This window comes from Gymnoscopelus braueri (assembly GCF_963280865.1).
Source record: "Gymnoscopelus braueri genome assembly, chromosome: 10".
In the NCBI taxonomy this organism is placed as follows: Eukaryota; Metazoa; Chordata; class Actinopteri; order Myctophiformes; family Myctophidae; genus Gymnoscopelus; species Gymnoscopelus braueri.
Window position 1 is genome coordinate 38,342,843 of NC_137611.1, and position 17,026 is coordinate 38,359,868.

Sequence of the window (17,026 nt, forward strand, 5' to 3'; positions counted from 1 at the left end):
TCTTATAAGGCTGTTTTCATTTTAGTATATCTGCTGTCAGGTATGCTGTACATGCACAGAGGGAGGCAATGCTGAGACTACAGTAGTTGCAAATGGGATAAGATTCTGCATTGGGTATACAATATACAGTAGTAACAGATAAACCGGTGAATTGAATTGAAATCTCATTAGACTGATGCAAATGTAACTGCGAAGCATGTGCACAAATGTAACCCAGTAGCCTTGTCTCTTTATGTTCTGAAGCAGGCTCATCATCAGCTTTGCCAGACGTACAGTACCTTCAAAAGGTTGGCCTTGTAAAAGCGGTTCCATCTTCAAAAAGCAGTCAGATAAGTAATTAATGCTCTGTGAAATCTCTTAAAAGAGATGAAAACCATGAAGTTCAGGAGTCAGAATACATCTCTTAGATCCAAACTTTCATCTTTAATAAGGACAACTGAAGCTCTATCAATTAAACAAACTATAAAGTAATATGTAGCTACTACCCCATACAAAAATAAAAGATTATAGCTGCGCAGCAATGGTTGTTGCCAGGCAATTTATTTGTGGAAAAAAATAGCAAGAGGAGGAATACAAAGGAGAAATACAGGAAGGTCCATTCAAACCATTTTGTTTACTGAGGGCATCACACCATACTAGTTATTGAATTTAATGAAAAGAAATTAAACCAAGCAAAAATGTATTGTTTAAGCCAGGGAAGCTTTTGCAGAGTTGTACTTTCACTTAATGTATAATTCCTACCAGCTCAAAGCATATTCTGCTCACTTGGGACTACAGTTTGGTGAAAGGTGCAAAGTGACAGCATTTGTTAAGAATTTTTAAATGTAGATGGCTGCTGTAGCACCACCATCAGGACTATTAGCCCACCCTGCCAGTTGTGGAAGTCTGGCATACAGCTGGACCTACAGATTTCCTACTAGAAGAAGAATCAGAATCAGAAATACAAGAGCCTCTAATAAAAGTTGCATAAATAATGTATAAGCAAGCATGGTGGCTGACACAGCAGCAGCTTTCCCTTACATATGGCTTCATATCCTGACTCCATGCATTTTCAGTGGCAGTGGAGCCCCGATGGGTGTCTACCTATACCAAATGTAGCAAAGATAAACTACCACAGGTTCAATCCGGATGATTTGACCATTATTCACTCCCTCTCTCCCAATAATGAGGCTAACTCAGAGTCGGTGATTTGAGGAGAGAGAAGGAGAAAGAGAGCAAGAAGAGAGAAGGAAAATGCATCCAACGCGTTGCATGAGTGACTCATTTGAGACGGGCTAACTGCTTTTCGTGTTATCACACATCACGAAGAAAGGCGCTGAAGGAAAATAGCTGCCCATCATGCGGGATATAATGGCAAAAGTGCTGGTCTTGAGAGATAATGGATGGTGCCATGGGGAGGGTGATTTAGCAAATGGAAATTTGAAGGGTCCATCACGCAAGATGGGGATTATGTGATTGTTGTCCATCAAAAGTCCGGACTGTAAGTGATGAGGGTCATGTGGTATAATGTATATGGCGGTGAGGGGGGCATTAACTTGCCACGCCGCTCTCATGACCCATGGCACGTTGTTGTGCCCACACTTTTGACCGCATCGCTGGCCTGAGTAGCACAAAACAAAAGTGCTGAAATATGTAGAATTGCATGCTCTCAGAAATAAATGTAATTCTTATCTGCCGTCTCAGTTCAGTGCATTTTCAGACAAATCAACTCAATTATAGTGCAGGCTGAAGAAACAGAAATAAAATAAATATACAGCATGACAAAGGCACTGACGAAAGGACCCAGGAAAGTAGCTTCAGGTCTAAAATACATTTTCCAAGTAACTGCCCTCGTCAAGATTCAGCCATTCATTGAGATGCATTCATTCACCAAGAAAAAACATGTATAAATTAAATATAAATGTATATAAAAACATCAGTTAGAGCCTGTCAGCACACCATAAAATCGTCAGTGTTCATTTAGCTCTGCCTGTCTATTTGGGTCTAAGTTTTTTTCACGTGTTTTGCTGTGTAGTTATCAATCTTTCACAAAGTTGTCAAAACTGTACCAGTGAGAGAGCGATGAGGGCTAACAACCATGGTACGTTATAGCTCTCTACTAGCCAGTCCTGTGTTCCCAGATCATGTTTGGCTCAAAGTGAAATACCCAGCAAATAAAAACTTCATTACTCATTCTGCGTAACTGAAACACATTCTGGTCTGCAGCGCTGGCTGGGGCCTTTATTATAAGTCCTTCTGATTTATCCGGAGGATGAGCGTGGCTGCGAGGTCTTCAGAAGATGTGTTTGAGGTGCTTGATGCCATAGGTCTTGAAGAAGACGAGGATGATGAGGGTCCAAAGGCCCAGGATGAAGCCATCTGGAGGGTGCCAGTCCTTCTGCTTGGGTTTCTGGACCAGAGGAGGGGAGAGACAAAATAAGGAGAGAGTGGAGGAACAAGAGGAGAGGAAGATGAGGAGAGGTTCAGAGATAAATGAGAGGAAGGAGAGAGTGAAGAAAATAAAGAGGGGAAGAAAATAATGTGATCCCTCAAATTATTTTCTTCCCCTTTCTTTTCTTCACTCTCTCCTTCCTCTAATTTATCTTAGAGATGACAGGAACAATAAGAGATGGGGGGTGTCATAATAGTGAGTACATTTCTGCTGCTCAGGCCTCTACTAGTGATGAGCGGGCCGACCCGTAACCCGCGGGTCCCACGGGTCAACCCGCTGCGCGGGTGGTCGAGTCAGGATTTCAGAGGCAATTATGCGGGCTGCGGGTGAGTGGGTCAGCCGCTCTCACACGCAAAAAGATTAAAATAAACCCTATTTTGAACAACATGCTTGTTTATTTAGTCCATGACAATGTTGTGCTATTGTAGACATTTAAAGCAACTTTGGGTACTTAAAAGAGCGCTATATAATATATATATATATATATTCCCACCGCGGGTCGCGGGGCAGGTTGAGCCATAGATTTATATATGGGTTCGCGGGGCGGGTTGGGTTCCGTGGCGGGGCGGGTCATGAAAAAACCCGACCCGCACATCACTAGCCTCTATAGATGTCACTCAACCAATCAGGCAGGGACAGCATTTCACATGTGCTGTACAATCAGTTTCAACATTCTACTGTGTGTGCACATATTCTTATCTATACTTTATATCTTGCTCACACACAATAGCTAATGTCTCTCTCTCTCACACACACACACTCAATACAGATACACAGGCGCACAGGGCCACAAGCTGTACTGTATGTGCCCGCGTGAGGACACAAACGTGTGCACGCACTCAGGGCAGCAAGTGTGCCGAAGCTCATCAGTATACTCCCCCTGTCCTGCATTTGCCCAACTCACTGCCACATCATCACTTTATGTATGATTAGACTTTTAAATCTCGGCGGTATTAAACATGCATCTCACAAGGAGCGCATTTATATGCTAATGCGCCAGGAATATTCCAGGGAGAGATGAGTTTTAACCTCTAGAAAAAATCTTCATAACTCCTCCGCAGGCGACAATGCCACAGAAAGCCTCTGAGGGATACACTTAAGAGATTTGTGTTATCTCTCATTATACAAGCTGCCATTATCCAGCCAGGACATCACAAGTCAGGGGAGGTGGCAACCAAGTTGTATGTTTAGACTAACTGAGTCATTTCCTTTCTTCGGCTGTTAATTAATAAAAACATGGCTGTTGTCTGCAGGCAGACATTTAATTGCCAATTAATCATCATTAATAAATACTACATTGGGCTGTGTCATGGCAAGCATGGATCAATAATTCTGAGCCATTGCTAAAACAGTTAGTGCTCCCCCGCCATACAGACACACACAGTCACACACACAGAGAGACACATACACGCACGCACGCGCGCACATACGTATGAGAGAAGAGGCAGGCTGACAGCAGATTGGCAGGTCCCTGAGGAGGAGCAGCCTGGTGTGAAAGCCAGCCCAGAGTCATTACTGGCAAACACAAACACCATCTCACTACTGCCAATAGAGGACTATGCTGCAGGATCATACAGGGGATGGAGCAGCAATTTCTGCCTTTATTAGGCATTGCCATTGTTGTAGCAAACTGATGGTTCAATGCCACTGTGTCATTATCATGATGAATGGCCATTCTATTTGTACTACTGTATAATAAAGTCATAAACGCAGTGCTCATCTCCTTTAGCTCCTTTCTGAAAAGTGCTGAACCTGTCTGTTGAGGTGGGAGTTTCGCGTGGAATTATCTCTTCTATAGAGACTAGGTCTATTTGGGGCCATGCATTTCGGGAACGATGCAAGTTGTTCCATTTATACTGCTGTGCGGCACAAATGTTGTGCGAATCTCGGCCAGTCAGTTAAGCCGACGGGTCGGGTTAGCCAATCAGGGACTGGTTTAGCGGCAAAAACGTGACGCTCCATCACTCCGCGAAGCCGGCGGTTTGGGTTGGCCAATCATGTGTTCTGCATACAATCTCCAGAACACATGGAGAATTTCTGCCTCTTTCTCAGTCCCACGGGCCGACAGATACAGATATTCATGGTTTTTCGGTTCTCGGAAAACGTTGGGTCTATCCGAATTGACATTTGGCTCTGCACACCTCTGGGTTATATGAGACACACACGCCAAGTTTCAGACCGGCCGGTCGGACGATGTCAGAGTTATGCCAGGGACACATTTTGTGTGACACACAGACACACACAAGAGATTCCGTGAATTATAGTACAGATGAAGGTGCGTGATGTACATAAGAGATGTCTACCCGCAAGATTTATGTCCAAAATCCAGGTAATGTGAGGACGCAATTAATTTTGAATGCAGAAAAACTGAGGCCAGCGCTAAAATTGGATTACGTCTGACTCCAAATGTATTTAACAGCTCAATCAAGCCAAATCAATAGAGAGCCCCAGCCATCCAGAATGCTAAAGCAGACACACAGTGAGCTGTGGGTCAAGCTGAGAGAGCTGCCCAACTCACTGCCACATCATCTAAAGAGCTAAAGTATATACAAATACAAAATACAAAATATCCCTGTTGACACATCAGTGCATTCACGGCAACGCTCCCTCATACCTCAAGGACCTAGTCTCCCTACAACCCTCGACCCGCAACCTCCGCTTTTCAAACACCAACCTCCTCAACACCCGCAAGGCCAATCTACGCACCATGGGCGACCAGGCTTTCTGCTCGGTCGCCCCCGAACTGTGGAACGCCCTCCCTGTCCACCTGAGAGCACCAGGTCGGTCGACTGCTTTAAGAGAGGATTAAAGACCTACCTTTTTAGCAAAGCATTTTTTTAGCTGGTTTTACCTCTAGGCTTTATGCCCCCATGTTTTAATTGTTTTGTTCAGTTTCTTAGTTGTTGTTTTCTTTTATTGGTGTGATGTTTCTGTTTTTATGTTTTGCCTTCTGTAAGCACTTTGAGATTTCTTGTAAATGTAAAGTGCGTTATAAATAAAATCCATTATTATTATTAAAGAGATAACAGTGTTTGTTTGAATCTGTATGTGAGTGTGTCATGTCTGTCATCATGTAAAATTGTATATTACAGTTTTAGTGTTCACAAATAACCCGACATTTGAGGACAAGTAATACTTTATGTAATTGAAAATATATATTTATAGAAGCCGGCTCCACTTTTGAAATAATTGAAAAAAACAGTTTTTGTGAGCCGGTTTTATTGTGATATATAATCGATTTATTTTAAGTAAGCCATTTGGTGTGATAAGCAAAATGTTACACAGTATGTATAATAAGCTAAATGTGTATGCATTAAGCATACAATTCTTTTGGACAGACTTGAGAACTGGGTTGGTCTTTCCGGCACAGTTTGAGCGGTTCAGATCGAACCTAACTGGTTGTGAGTTCCTAGTGGCATTTGGTGACTGAGTTGAGCTGACATGTGGTGTCCCTCAGGGCTCCACATCTAGGGCCCCATTCTCTTTAACTTATGCATGCTACCACTTGGCTCAATAATCAGAAAACACAATATAAACTTTCATAGCTTATGCTGATGACACCCAATTATACATATCCATATCCCACAGAGGATCTTAGTCCAATTGACACCCTAGTCAACTGCATTACCGATATAAAAACATGGATGTCAGAGATTTACTTAAATTAAATGAAGGAAAAATAATAATTCTTCTCATTGGGGCAAAGGACCAGAGGGAGAAATGTACAATCCAGGGCACTTAACACGATCAAGCATCAAGTTACTCTGATTTGAACATATCAGAAATGTCACAAAATTATACTTTTACGACCTAAAAAACATTGCCAAAGTCTGACCATTTCTCTCCCAGGATTACACTGAGAAATGAATACATTGTTTTATCACTAGCAGGCTTGATTACTGTAATGCTCTCCTGTCTGGTCTACCAAAGAAAAAATTGGTCGGTTACAACTTACGTTACATTACGCCTATTTCTAAGTCCCTGCATTTGTTGCCTGTCAGTTTTAGAATAGATTTTAAGATCCTTTAACTGGTTTCTAAATCATTCAATGGAAATGCACCTGGCTACTTGTCTGCAATGCTTCCTAAGTACGTGCTCGGCAGGGCCCTTAGATCCTCTGGCTCTGTTCTCTCCTAACTGTTACAGAGACTAGAACAAAAAAGTATGGAGAAGGAGCTTTTAGCAATTATGGTCCCAAGCTTTGGAACAGCCTGCCGGGGGATAAGCGGGTTTCTGAATCTGTGGACATTTTAAAAATAAATCTTAAGACATATTTTTAGCATTGCTTTTACTTAGATTGCTGTATTTCTCTTCCTGCTTTACTTGTTCTTTTAATTTATTTTTGAGCGGTGTAACCGCTCCTATAAGAGGGTTTAGGACCCATCCGTGGTGAAAGTTTTTCTTTCCGTCGTGAAAATTTGTCTTTCGCTGTGACGCCATGCTGTGGAAAACACGCCCATAGGCTAAGCTTTGCAGGACGTGCTGTGATTGGCTAGCGAGACGCATGATGAAATTAACTTCAAACTTCGCAGACTCGCTGTGATTGGCTAGCGAGACGCATGATGAAATTAATAATAATGTATAAAATGTAAGCACGTCACTTCGCAGGACGTGCTGTGATTGGCTACCGAGATGCATGATGAAATTAATAACTCATAAATAGCATCGCTCACATCACACTGGGTGTGATTATTATGTATTTGCATGCATCTCTGCGTTTTTTTACCCTCTCCTCGTTTTAAGTCCTTTCTTTAAAAATGTACTACTAGCCATAGCCGCTGGCTGCGCCCCCCCCATTGCGAAATGGCTGAAAAAAACGAAACAAAAAACCCCACCTGATTTACAAGTTCACAACACATCGCATTGCGACACATTGTTTTCTTTTCTTTTCATTCTCCTTTTCAATTGCCCCCCCCTGGCACCCCCTCACATCCCTCTTTGTCTCCACAGCGGCCCACTCTTTGAAAACCTGTGGTCTATCTAGTCTTGATATTCTATGAATCCACAATGCCCCAACCCTTTAATGAAAATGGCTATGCCGACTCCAAACAGCCCAAAAGACACGATGCCAGCACTATGATTCCGAAAATAGAAATTAAAGGAGGCGGACTGTTTTCGGCAATACAGATTTGCTTGCCAGGATGTGTCCTCCCCCCTTTTCTCAGACCAGGTGAGTGGTAAATTAAAACAAGATTCAACAAGAATCTTTGCAAATACAGTACATCCTAACTATGTCCAGATCAATATTTCTGGTTACTTCAAGATGCTCCGTGCTCGTATTCAAGGCTGAAAGAACATTCAGCCAAAGCTTTTTAAGGGCGCTTGTTTTCATTGTGACATAGGCTATTCTGTTGATACAGACACAAAATACTTAGTTATTTAAATAATGCTGTTATAATGTCAATATGCCAAATTTTCATTGTCTATTTTGCTTCTTTCCGCAAGCTTAGCGGAGCAGCGCAGAGAGCCACTTCTGGGCCGCTTCTCAAAATGTGTCTGGGGGAATCACAAGCATTGTCTAGAGCGGCTGCGATCAGTTCCAGTGGTCACGTCACAGCTGGAACGTAATGAAGCCACGCATGGCGAAATCCAGGGGTTAGAATTGTTTTTAGTGGGGCTAAAATGTACATAAAATACTGTTTACTGGGTCAGTCCGGGGACTAGTAATCTTTATCTCGACATCTAGCAAAACACTTTAGCGTTATCGTTTTAGCTGTGGCCATGCAGCCCAGGGCTTGTGCTGTAAGTGTACTGTATGTCAATGAGGGTTTGTGATAATGAATTGGTAGCTGGTAGGGCAGGTGGTGCCTGATGAAAAGGGATTGAGGATGTAGCTGTACCTAAGATAGTGGGTACCAAAGATAGGGGGTCTGAGATGACAACAGGCCAGGGGGGTGCTGATGGGAGTGGAATGGCAGCGTGTGGCTCTTGGGGAGGGTTGACCTTTGGTAGACGTGCACATTGGCTGGTGTGTGGGTGTTATGTGCGTGTGACTGAGAACCACCCCCTGGGTAAAGAGGGGTAGGAGCGATGGATCGATTGCGACAGTGGGCCACGTCAGCACACCGAGCACACAGGAGAGGAGCATATGTCAGTAGATTAGAGGAGAGACACACACACACTCACATGGAGAGGTAGAGTTGCAGAATGAGGAGACAGACTGAGGTTGACGACGGGGACAAATGCACGAGGGAGACAGGTTTTCCATGCATTTTTTGCTGATTGAATTCCAAGTGTTGTGATCGTGTGCTTTCAAGGTTTCTTTATTGTTACATCTTGTGTATGGGTACATAAGAGTACAATTTGTTTTGCTAGTTCCTCAGGCATTGTAGCAGCAATAATAAGAACTAGAAGTTATATACTATTACCCAAGCCAGCCACTTATTGCAACGGTGAAATGGCAGTATAAATGATGTGTGGGGCGCCTGTTAAAAGATCAGCCGGCCAGGGTGGCGGCTTGTGTTGGTAACCGGAATACTCGCCCCAAAACATGCTTGTCCCCATCGCTGACCAGCAGTTCTTGTATTCTTGTATTTGTTTTACTGAGGATAAGGTTAGAAATAAGTTTACGGTTAGCCATACTGTAGTTTCACTGAGGTTAAGTTTAGGAATAAGGTTAGGTTTTGGCACCGTTTTACTGAGGTTACGTTTAGGAAAACCAGGTGAAAACCGCCGGATTTGCCCCTGGGCGACCGTGTTTTGGGGCGAGCGTTTTGGTATTCCTTGTGTTGACAAAGACATTAAGTAAGTCGAGGCACCCACACATACACAGCAGAGGAAAAGTTATAAAGAGTTAATATATCGGGATAAAAACGTCCATACAGGCTTGTGCACACACACAATGTCTAGCATGTGACCCTAGTAACGGTAACTTTGCAAGTGAGACACACACACACACACACACACACACACAGCGAGAGATTGCACACACACACACACACACAACAGGCTGAATAAGCAAAGTAAGGAGTGCAATTTCTTAGCAAGTAGAGGAAATAAGGCGACACAATTAAATAATCAGCTGTTGCAGCTGCTCGAGGCATGCGTGGCGTCTCTTGTGCGAAAGTCCAGTAATGTTTTTTTGCGTGTGTCCCATGGCTGGTGTGTATAGAGAACAACAGAGTGCGGTGAAACCTTAAGTTGTGTCTGTGATGTTATTGTTCCATGTCCACCATATGTTTGCACATTAGTCCATAAACTGCCATTGAAGTCTGTCCGCATCCGGGTGTGTGTTGCTCTTGCTCTACAGTACGTGCGTGTGTGTGTTATCCTGTCCACTGTGTGTTATCCTATCCACTTATGGTTCTGTGGCTACAGAGCCACTTGACACTTGTCCTTGGTTGGAATGGCTAGGAGCTTTGCTGACAATGCTATCGTACAGTATGTGTCCTGGATTGACATAATAGGTGGACCGCCTCCGCATTGCTTTTCTGTTGAGGTCAGTATAATTCACATACCAGGCAGTGATGCAGCCAGTCATGATGCTCTCAGTGGTATGTAGAAGGCCCGCAGGACCTTGAGGCCGAATTTGAAGTCAGTGACCCTCTCCACTGAAAACTCCTGATACTGCACCATCGTCACGCACACGTGAATTAGCATCACCTGCTTCACCACTGGTTACCTCACGGACTGCTGGTGGCGTCACTCTCAGCGCGACTGAATATCGACGGAGGCAACTGTAGGTCGATGGGAGTGGGGAGGGTGATTTTGATTATGTCCGAAGTTTCAAATCGCCCAGACAAGTTGTAACTTGTCTGGGGGAGAGGACACTTTCACACTGCTTGTAGTGCGGGTTCAAAGTCAGTAACGGTGTGTAAGCTGTTCCAAAGACTTTTGCTGTCAATTTCCTAAGTGCATAACGAGCACTCTTTTTATCTTCCTCGTTCCCCGACGCAAAAGCAACATCTCGCCGCCTAAGCGCTTCTCGCATGGTGCAGTCTATCTATTTTTGTGGGGACTCTTGTCATCCAGGCACTTTTTAATAACTGATAAGATGCTATCAACATACTCATCTTCAGTACGCCCCCCTCAATTGTGGTAGGATTTTCCAAACGGTGCATGCAGGACTGATTTATAAGTGCTTCAGAAAGGTGTATTGCATTTTTAAGTATTAACGGTAATGTGCTCATACAATTTCTGCATACTTTCCCCAGAGATGCTTGATTAAAATTGGCAACAATATGTATGCATCCCTTTTTTTTTACTCTAATAAAATAAAAATACAAGGTTATAACAAAAACATCATAAATCGGCAACAATGACAAAAGCACCAATTATTATTGATGACATCTTGTATTATAAACCCTGTCAGTGAACCAAATTTCCCTTATGGGACCGTGACGATTTGACAAATCCATGACTGTTCCAAGTCCGACATAATGGTGCAATTTCTTCAAACACATGCGCTTTAGTACTGCGTTCATTAATGAAGTAGTGAGTGGTAGGTGTTCTTTCATGGCATCAGTGGTTGAGAATGTACAATTTATTAATTCAAAGACAGACACATAATAGGTAATGTTGGCCATCATGGAACAGTTATATTGTAGCTGATATTGTCTGTTCTTCTAAACAGCAGGTGTTGCCGTTAGTGTTAAAAACATGCTTGAGGTTGTTCTGAGGTCTTAACCTATGACCTATCTAACCTATCTTACCCATCATTGGCTAACAAGCCTGCTATAATCGTGTATTTCAGGGTAACAATGGGGAATATATGCCACAAAGGGAAACAATATAAATTATTTTCTACAGTCGTTTGTCAACTAATGAGTTTAGTCTTCAACGACAAACGTAATCTTCTTAAAAGAAATATGATGTATGTCCCCCTCCAACACAATTTTGCACAGTGGTGCTATTTTCACTAAAGCTATTTCAGTGTAAATCCATAGGCAATAAAGACAGAAAGTCCAGATATTCAGAGGCTAGTCGTGTCCCTTTGGTGTGTTATCTCCTCAGCATAGATAAGTGTCAACCCTTGTTGGAGGTTATTACACAGGACAAAGGATTATGATAACTGTTAATAGGTTTGCAATATTCCAGATTGGACACAATGCTGTGGTTGACAGATTAATGTATGGTCCAATAAGTGTGTATTTTCCAGTTTTAGCTGTGAATAGCTGTTCATATCTGGGTTGAAACAGAGAATATTGGCTGTCTTGTGCTTGTATTCTCAACTTCTTAATTACATGTTTTAATAATAATATAAAACACTTTTATAATGCGTATCTTTTGCATTAATGCACTTGTCTTATTGTTGAAATATGCAATACAAATAAACTTGGGTAGTAGTAATGCACTGCAGATATAAAAACAAATAATTGAAGGCCTATATGTCAAGTAATACATAAAAAGAAATAAATGACACTTGTGTCCGAAATAATAGGATGTTCCTAAATATAAAAAAACATGCATAAACATACACGCATGCATATCTCCTTGAGATAGAAGCAGAGAAAAAGTACGGTGGTGAGAGAGAGATGTAAAGAAAGGACACTGGCAAAGTAATACAGAGAAGAGAAAGAGTGAAGAAAGATGCTGTAAGAAAGCGATTGCTCACTGACCTTTCCTAACAATAGACATTCACATTTCATTGCCAAGGACAGGGACCTTGGCACAAAAAGTCTCTTCCCTTGCTTTACATGTGCTCTCTGTTGCATATTAAATTCCCAGGCAAAATCAATTTACGGCTACCCATCTGATTGATTGGAGCTAATTAACAGTGCCACGCAGGGTGCTAATGGTCGTTAAGGGAGGTCTGAAAAGCCCTGCCAAACACAACCCCTCCAAGGTCAAACACCACAGCAAATTGTTCTAGAGAGCCAGATGACAGAGTGGTCGTCATTGTGCAAAGCAAGGACCAGTAGGCAGACTTCGCCTTTTAAGCCCTCAGCAAAGTAGAAGTCAAGGTACTAATGTCCTTCTGCTTTCTTCACCCAACGGTTGTCAGTCGTAATGAATGAGCGTGGGCAATGCGGCAAAGCAAATTCTAATTGACATTTACAGACAAAAAAAGGGGGTTGCATGTTTGTTGGAGGTTGATTTGGCCTGTGAATCGGGCACATCCTCCCTGACACTGCAGCTGCGAGATGGAGGAGAGAAGAGTGTAGCACTGGGGTGGGGTGTTGGGGCGGGGGGGGGTTGGTTTGGGTTGCAGAAGGGCGGGACATTAATTTCTGCCGTTTCCATTTTCAATTCTCCAGAGCCATAATGTGTGGTGTCAAGCTGGCAGGAGAACAAATAACAATTTTACGCCAGAGACCAGGAAACGACCCGTCAAGGAACGCAAACAAAATACACAAGAAAAGATAGGGGGGGGGGGGGGCACTAATAAAAGAGCTCCAGTCTCTCATTTCCAGAACATACTATGATCAGGCATTGGCATGGGGATGTGTGATGAGAGGATGAGAACTGTCGCATGATGAAGGGGACTCACCCCATCTCCACCTCTGAGACAGCTGCCAAAGGTTGACAGGACATTAATCAACTCCCAGATTGTGCACAAGCACTCACTTTTCCGGCACTGGCTCACATGTGCACAGAAAAGTGACTGCACCCACCCACCCACCCCCTCTTTGTATAGCCTTTCCATGCAGAGTGCGCTGCCTTACATATTCATTGTCATCTCATATTGGAAGTGTTTGAAATAGGGATGACTAATTGCACTGGCATTTAAATGATGCCATTTAACTGACTACATGACTAGTCTAAATTTAAGCGAGCACTCAAAAAACAAAATTGAGCACATTTTGATCTATAAAGGTTGCAAATACAAAAGCCATTTGTTTTTAAGTAATGATTAATATAATATTAAAATAACCATATATTAAGTTAAATGCCACACAACTGTAGTGCATTTTGTGACCAAGTGTCATGGTCATCCTACCAAAAAAAAGCATGAAAAGAAATTAGTTTTTGATTTGTCAAAATGGTTTCATTTCAGACAAAAAATAGGAAATCAATGCATGTGAAATCCTAATGGAAAATGAAAAACCATGGTTCATATCATTATGCTCCAGTGAATTCTAATGTCCAGCGTCCATGCTGTTGTGATTTTATAGAAGAAGGTACTTTATAAAGTGTCAAACTACATGAATGCTGCCTTAAAGATGTGGGAAGGTAAATAAAGAACCTTGAGCACTAGAAGGATCAGCATGGACAAGCCATGACTGCAGTGGGAATTGTATTTTAAAACAATGTCTTTTCACAGAAGTGTTTTAAAATAAAATTACGATAATAAATCCAAAAAGAGAGAACTAGAACAGGAGAGAGGGAACGGTAAGTATGAGTTGGAACTTATGGGATTTGATAATTACTTGATATTACCTCTCTAAATCAGCCCATTTGATCAATAGAGTACAGAAGTCCTGACGTCACTCGTTCATCCCCTGGTTCGTAAAGTAATTTCTCTATGGAGAATAACATTGGGTCATCTTAGAATCGTCTTATATAAGAATTGTGGTCCAAAAATAAACAAACTGTCTCGTCAGGGAGGAGGTTCTGTATCGTTTATGATAGTCAGTCACTTATATTTGATAGTCTGTTTCTGGCGAAAATGTAACTAATTCGGCGGAAGTAACATTATCATTTTCTCACCGTCAGTTGATGCATAAGAGTCAAACCGCCGGGATAATTTTATTTTGGAACACAGTTTGACACAATATTAAAGACGTCTATGGGAATTCAGAACGTGGGTGGAAAACCGCGAACCAGGTAGGATGTATAAATTACGTCAGACTTCGGTGCTCTATGGCTGCAGAGAGAAAACTAGAAAAATTGCTCCGCGGAGCACAAGTCTCCGCCAGGTCAGGTAGGTTATTGTGGGCCAGCAATGTTCGGTATTCGCCAATCAGGATGGAATATGAAAAATCTAACAGATCATGTGGACCGATAAATTATGCGTGAAATTTGGAAAAAATCTGAAGGAGTAATATATCATCAAATGTGTTTTACATACAGTAAGTCAGCTTCCTGGTGGCGCTATAAAAGGCAGATGTGATAAATGCAGGGCAAACAGGTTTTTTTTGGCCTCTAGGGAGTGCGCATACAAGTTTTACACAGATCGGTGAAGTTATAGGTAAAAACACAAATTAGCCTGTTATAGCGCCGCCATGAGGCTGATTTGAAAAATATCAAGTGACAGTTATTCCTCATCCTAGTAGGAATGTGCGTGCAAGATTTCACGGAAATCGCACGCTATGTTCAAAACGGAGCACTCCTGCAAACTTTGGAAGCCAATCTTAGCCAATCAGGATGGAATATGAAAAATCTGAAAAATGGTTTTGTTTAACACATCCACCGCCAGAGGTTAATCTCATAATGTACTCACCAGTGCCAAGGTGTTTTTGTTGTTTTTGTTTTTTTCATGTCGCCATAGATCTTGTTAAAATCCTTAAGATTGAGCCGTGAACGGTCTGTTTACATCCGCGAGATCTCCCTGTATCTCCCAGTGAAGACCGCATGTCAAACGGACTTCCATGACTGTAGTTAGAGCGGATTACGTTAAACAGTGAAATGCGAGGAGAAAAAACTACAGGAAGAGAATTGAGTTTCAGTTTCGTCTGTAGAATGGGAGCGGGCGTGATCGTCGAAACCGGATCCCAAATAATTCTATTTCCTGTCATCAAACCGGAAACGGAAGTGGATCAAAAAAATTCCGAAAGTGCACCCGGACCGCGCATGCGCGAAAAGACCGCAGCCCGTAGGACTACGGGCTCGGCGCTTAACCGTTGGATTTAACGGCCCGTAGAACTACGGGCCCGGCGGTAAAGGTGTTAATGACACTAGAGATACTGTGTACCGATTTTTGTGACGTTTGGACAAAATATGTAGGAGTACCGTCAAAATGTGTTTCGCAAAAAGCGGCCTCCTGGTGGCACTATAATAGACCCATGTGAAAAGTTTGGGGCAGAGGTTCTGCATTGGCATCCAGGGAGTGTGTGTGCACAGTTTCGCTGCGATTAAGCCAACGGTGCCGGAGATTAGCTGTCCACATACTGACGGACACACGGACGGACGGAAGGACAGGGTGCAAAACAAAGATCAGTGCCACTGCAACAGCAGCACCAAACAAACACGTCTTGGAGTAGCACTCATATTCAGTGCTGCACATACCTAATGTGACAACTAATCAACAGGCACAGTAAGGCGACAACAGGCCTGATGGACACTGACCAGTCTGCTACTGCCATGGAGATGGACCGCTGAGGGTGACAGGGAGTGAGAGATGAGTCAGTCAGTCAAAGGTTACACACCCATCTTCACCCCAGCAGGACCATGAGGCGATAATCAAAATCTCTGCCAGCGGTCCCCAGGTTGATGACACACATGTACCTTATGTGCAGTTTGTGCACGTGTCTGTGCTGCCTGTGTGTTTAGAATGCTTTTTGAGACAGAAAGAGACAGAGGCAGTGAGAGAGAGAGAAAAGGAGAGAGAAAAAGAGAGAGAGAGAAGTCCACATGACACAGGGAAAAAGTTCCTGCCAACCACGTGGAGTAGACTAAAAGGCCATTATGCTCTATTTTTGGAGAAGGGAGAATGCAGGGAGAGACGGGAGGGATATCTAGCCCCCGGCAGGAGAAATTATCCATCCACATTAACACCAGACCTTAACTTAACATATGAACTGAGGCAAGATATAGCCTGGAAACCAGACGAATCTGCCAATGCAAAAAAAGAAGCCCTCGGCAGATTAGGTCTGGCCCCGCTCGGTTGTGCTTAGATTTTGCTGCCCCCGAAGTTGTGGGGCACCAATCAGGGCCCAGTATGCAAATATGGGGTGGGTTTATCACCAGAGGATTTTTTTAATCCGCCCATTGGAAATGCAGGTTCCATACAGAGATTCCAGACTAATATCTACGCAGTGATATTAGCCTGGCCATGCCAGAGTCAACTGTGGGGGCAGTAGTGATCCCCTACAAGATGGACACAGCAAACGATAGTACACAGCGAAGAAGAAACTAGAAAAGTGCACTCCTCTGAGCACAGATCCCCGCCAGGTCAGGTTGCCCACCCAGGGCCAGCAAAGTTTGGAAGACAGATGTCGCAGGTTCCATTCCAATTGGCTATGACTGACTGATACATCTGGATCACAAGACAGAAGTTGTAGTATTTGTAGTAGCAAAAAGAAAACGCATAATAGCTGAAAATGTAGTCTGGCACAAATGGCCCGGGGCCTGTGAGTGGAGTTGCTACATGATCCGAGGAATCCATGGAAAAAAAATATTTTGATTGTTCAAAGGTTTGGGGTGCCGGTATTAGCAGTGATAGGGACGACGATGTGTGGAGGAAATTGTGAAGTGGCATAACGACTACATTGGGAGAAAAAAAGGGAAAAAGAAAAACAGAGAAAAGAGAAAAGAGAGGCGAGAGGGAGCTAATCGAGACATCGTGTCAAGCATCAGGCTTAGGACTCTGCATAAAATGTGTGTGGGTGCATATACATGAGTCTGTGCTCAAGTGCAAGCACTCCTGTGCATTAAAGATTATGGCCATGGTTCACGGGGAAACTCTAGCACGAACAGTGTTCAGTGAATCTGAAACGAGCCCGTTTTGGTCCTGGAGGCAGGGCTTCTGTTGATTTCCCAGAGTGCTTCTGGATG

At 43.1% G+C, this 17,026-nt stretch overlaps 1 protein-coding gene across 1 annotated transcript in view; it reads right to left on the minus strand.

The window, feature by feature from the left end:
- Positions 1-594: 594 nt before the first annotated feature.
- Positions 595-17,026, minus strand: part of pigk (phosphatidylinositol glycan anchor biosynthesis, class K) — a 38,593-nt gene continuing 22,161 nt past the window's right edge. The window contains exon 11 of the mRNA XM_080441179.1: positions 595-2,389. Within this exon, the coding sequence (XP_080297305.1) occupies positions 2,273-2,389 (117 nt within the window). The 3' untranslated portion in view covers positions 595-2,272. The remainder of the gene's footprint in view (positions 2,390-17,026) is intronic.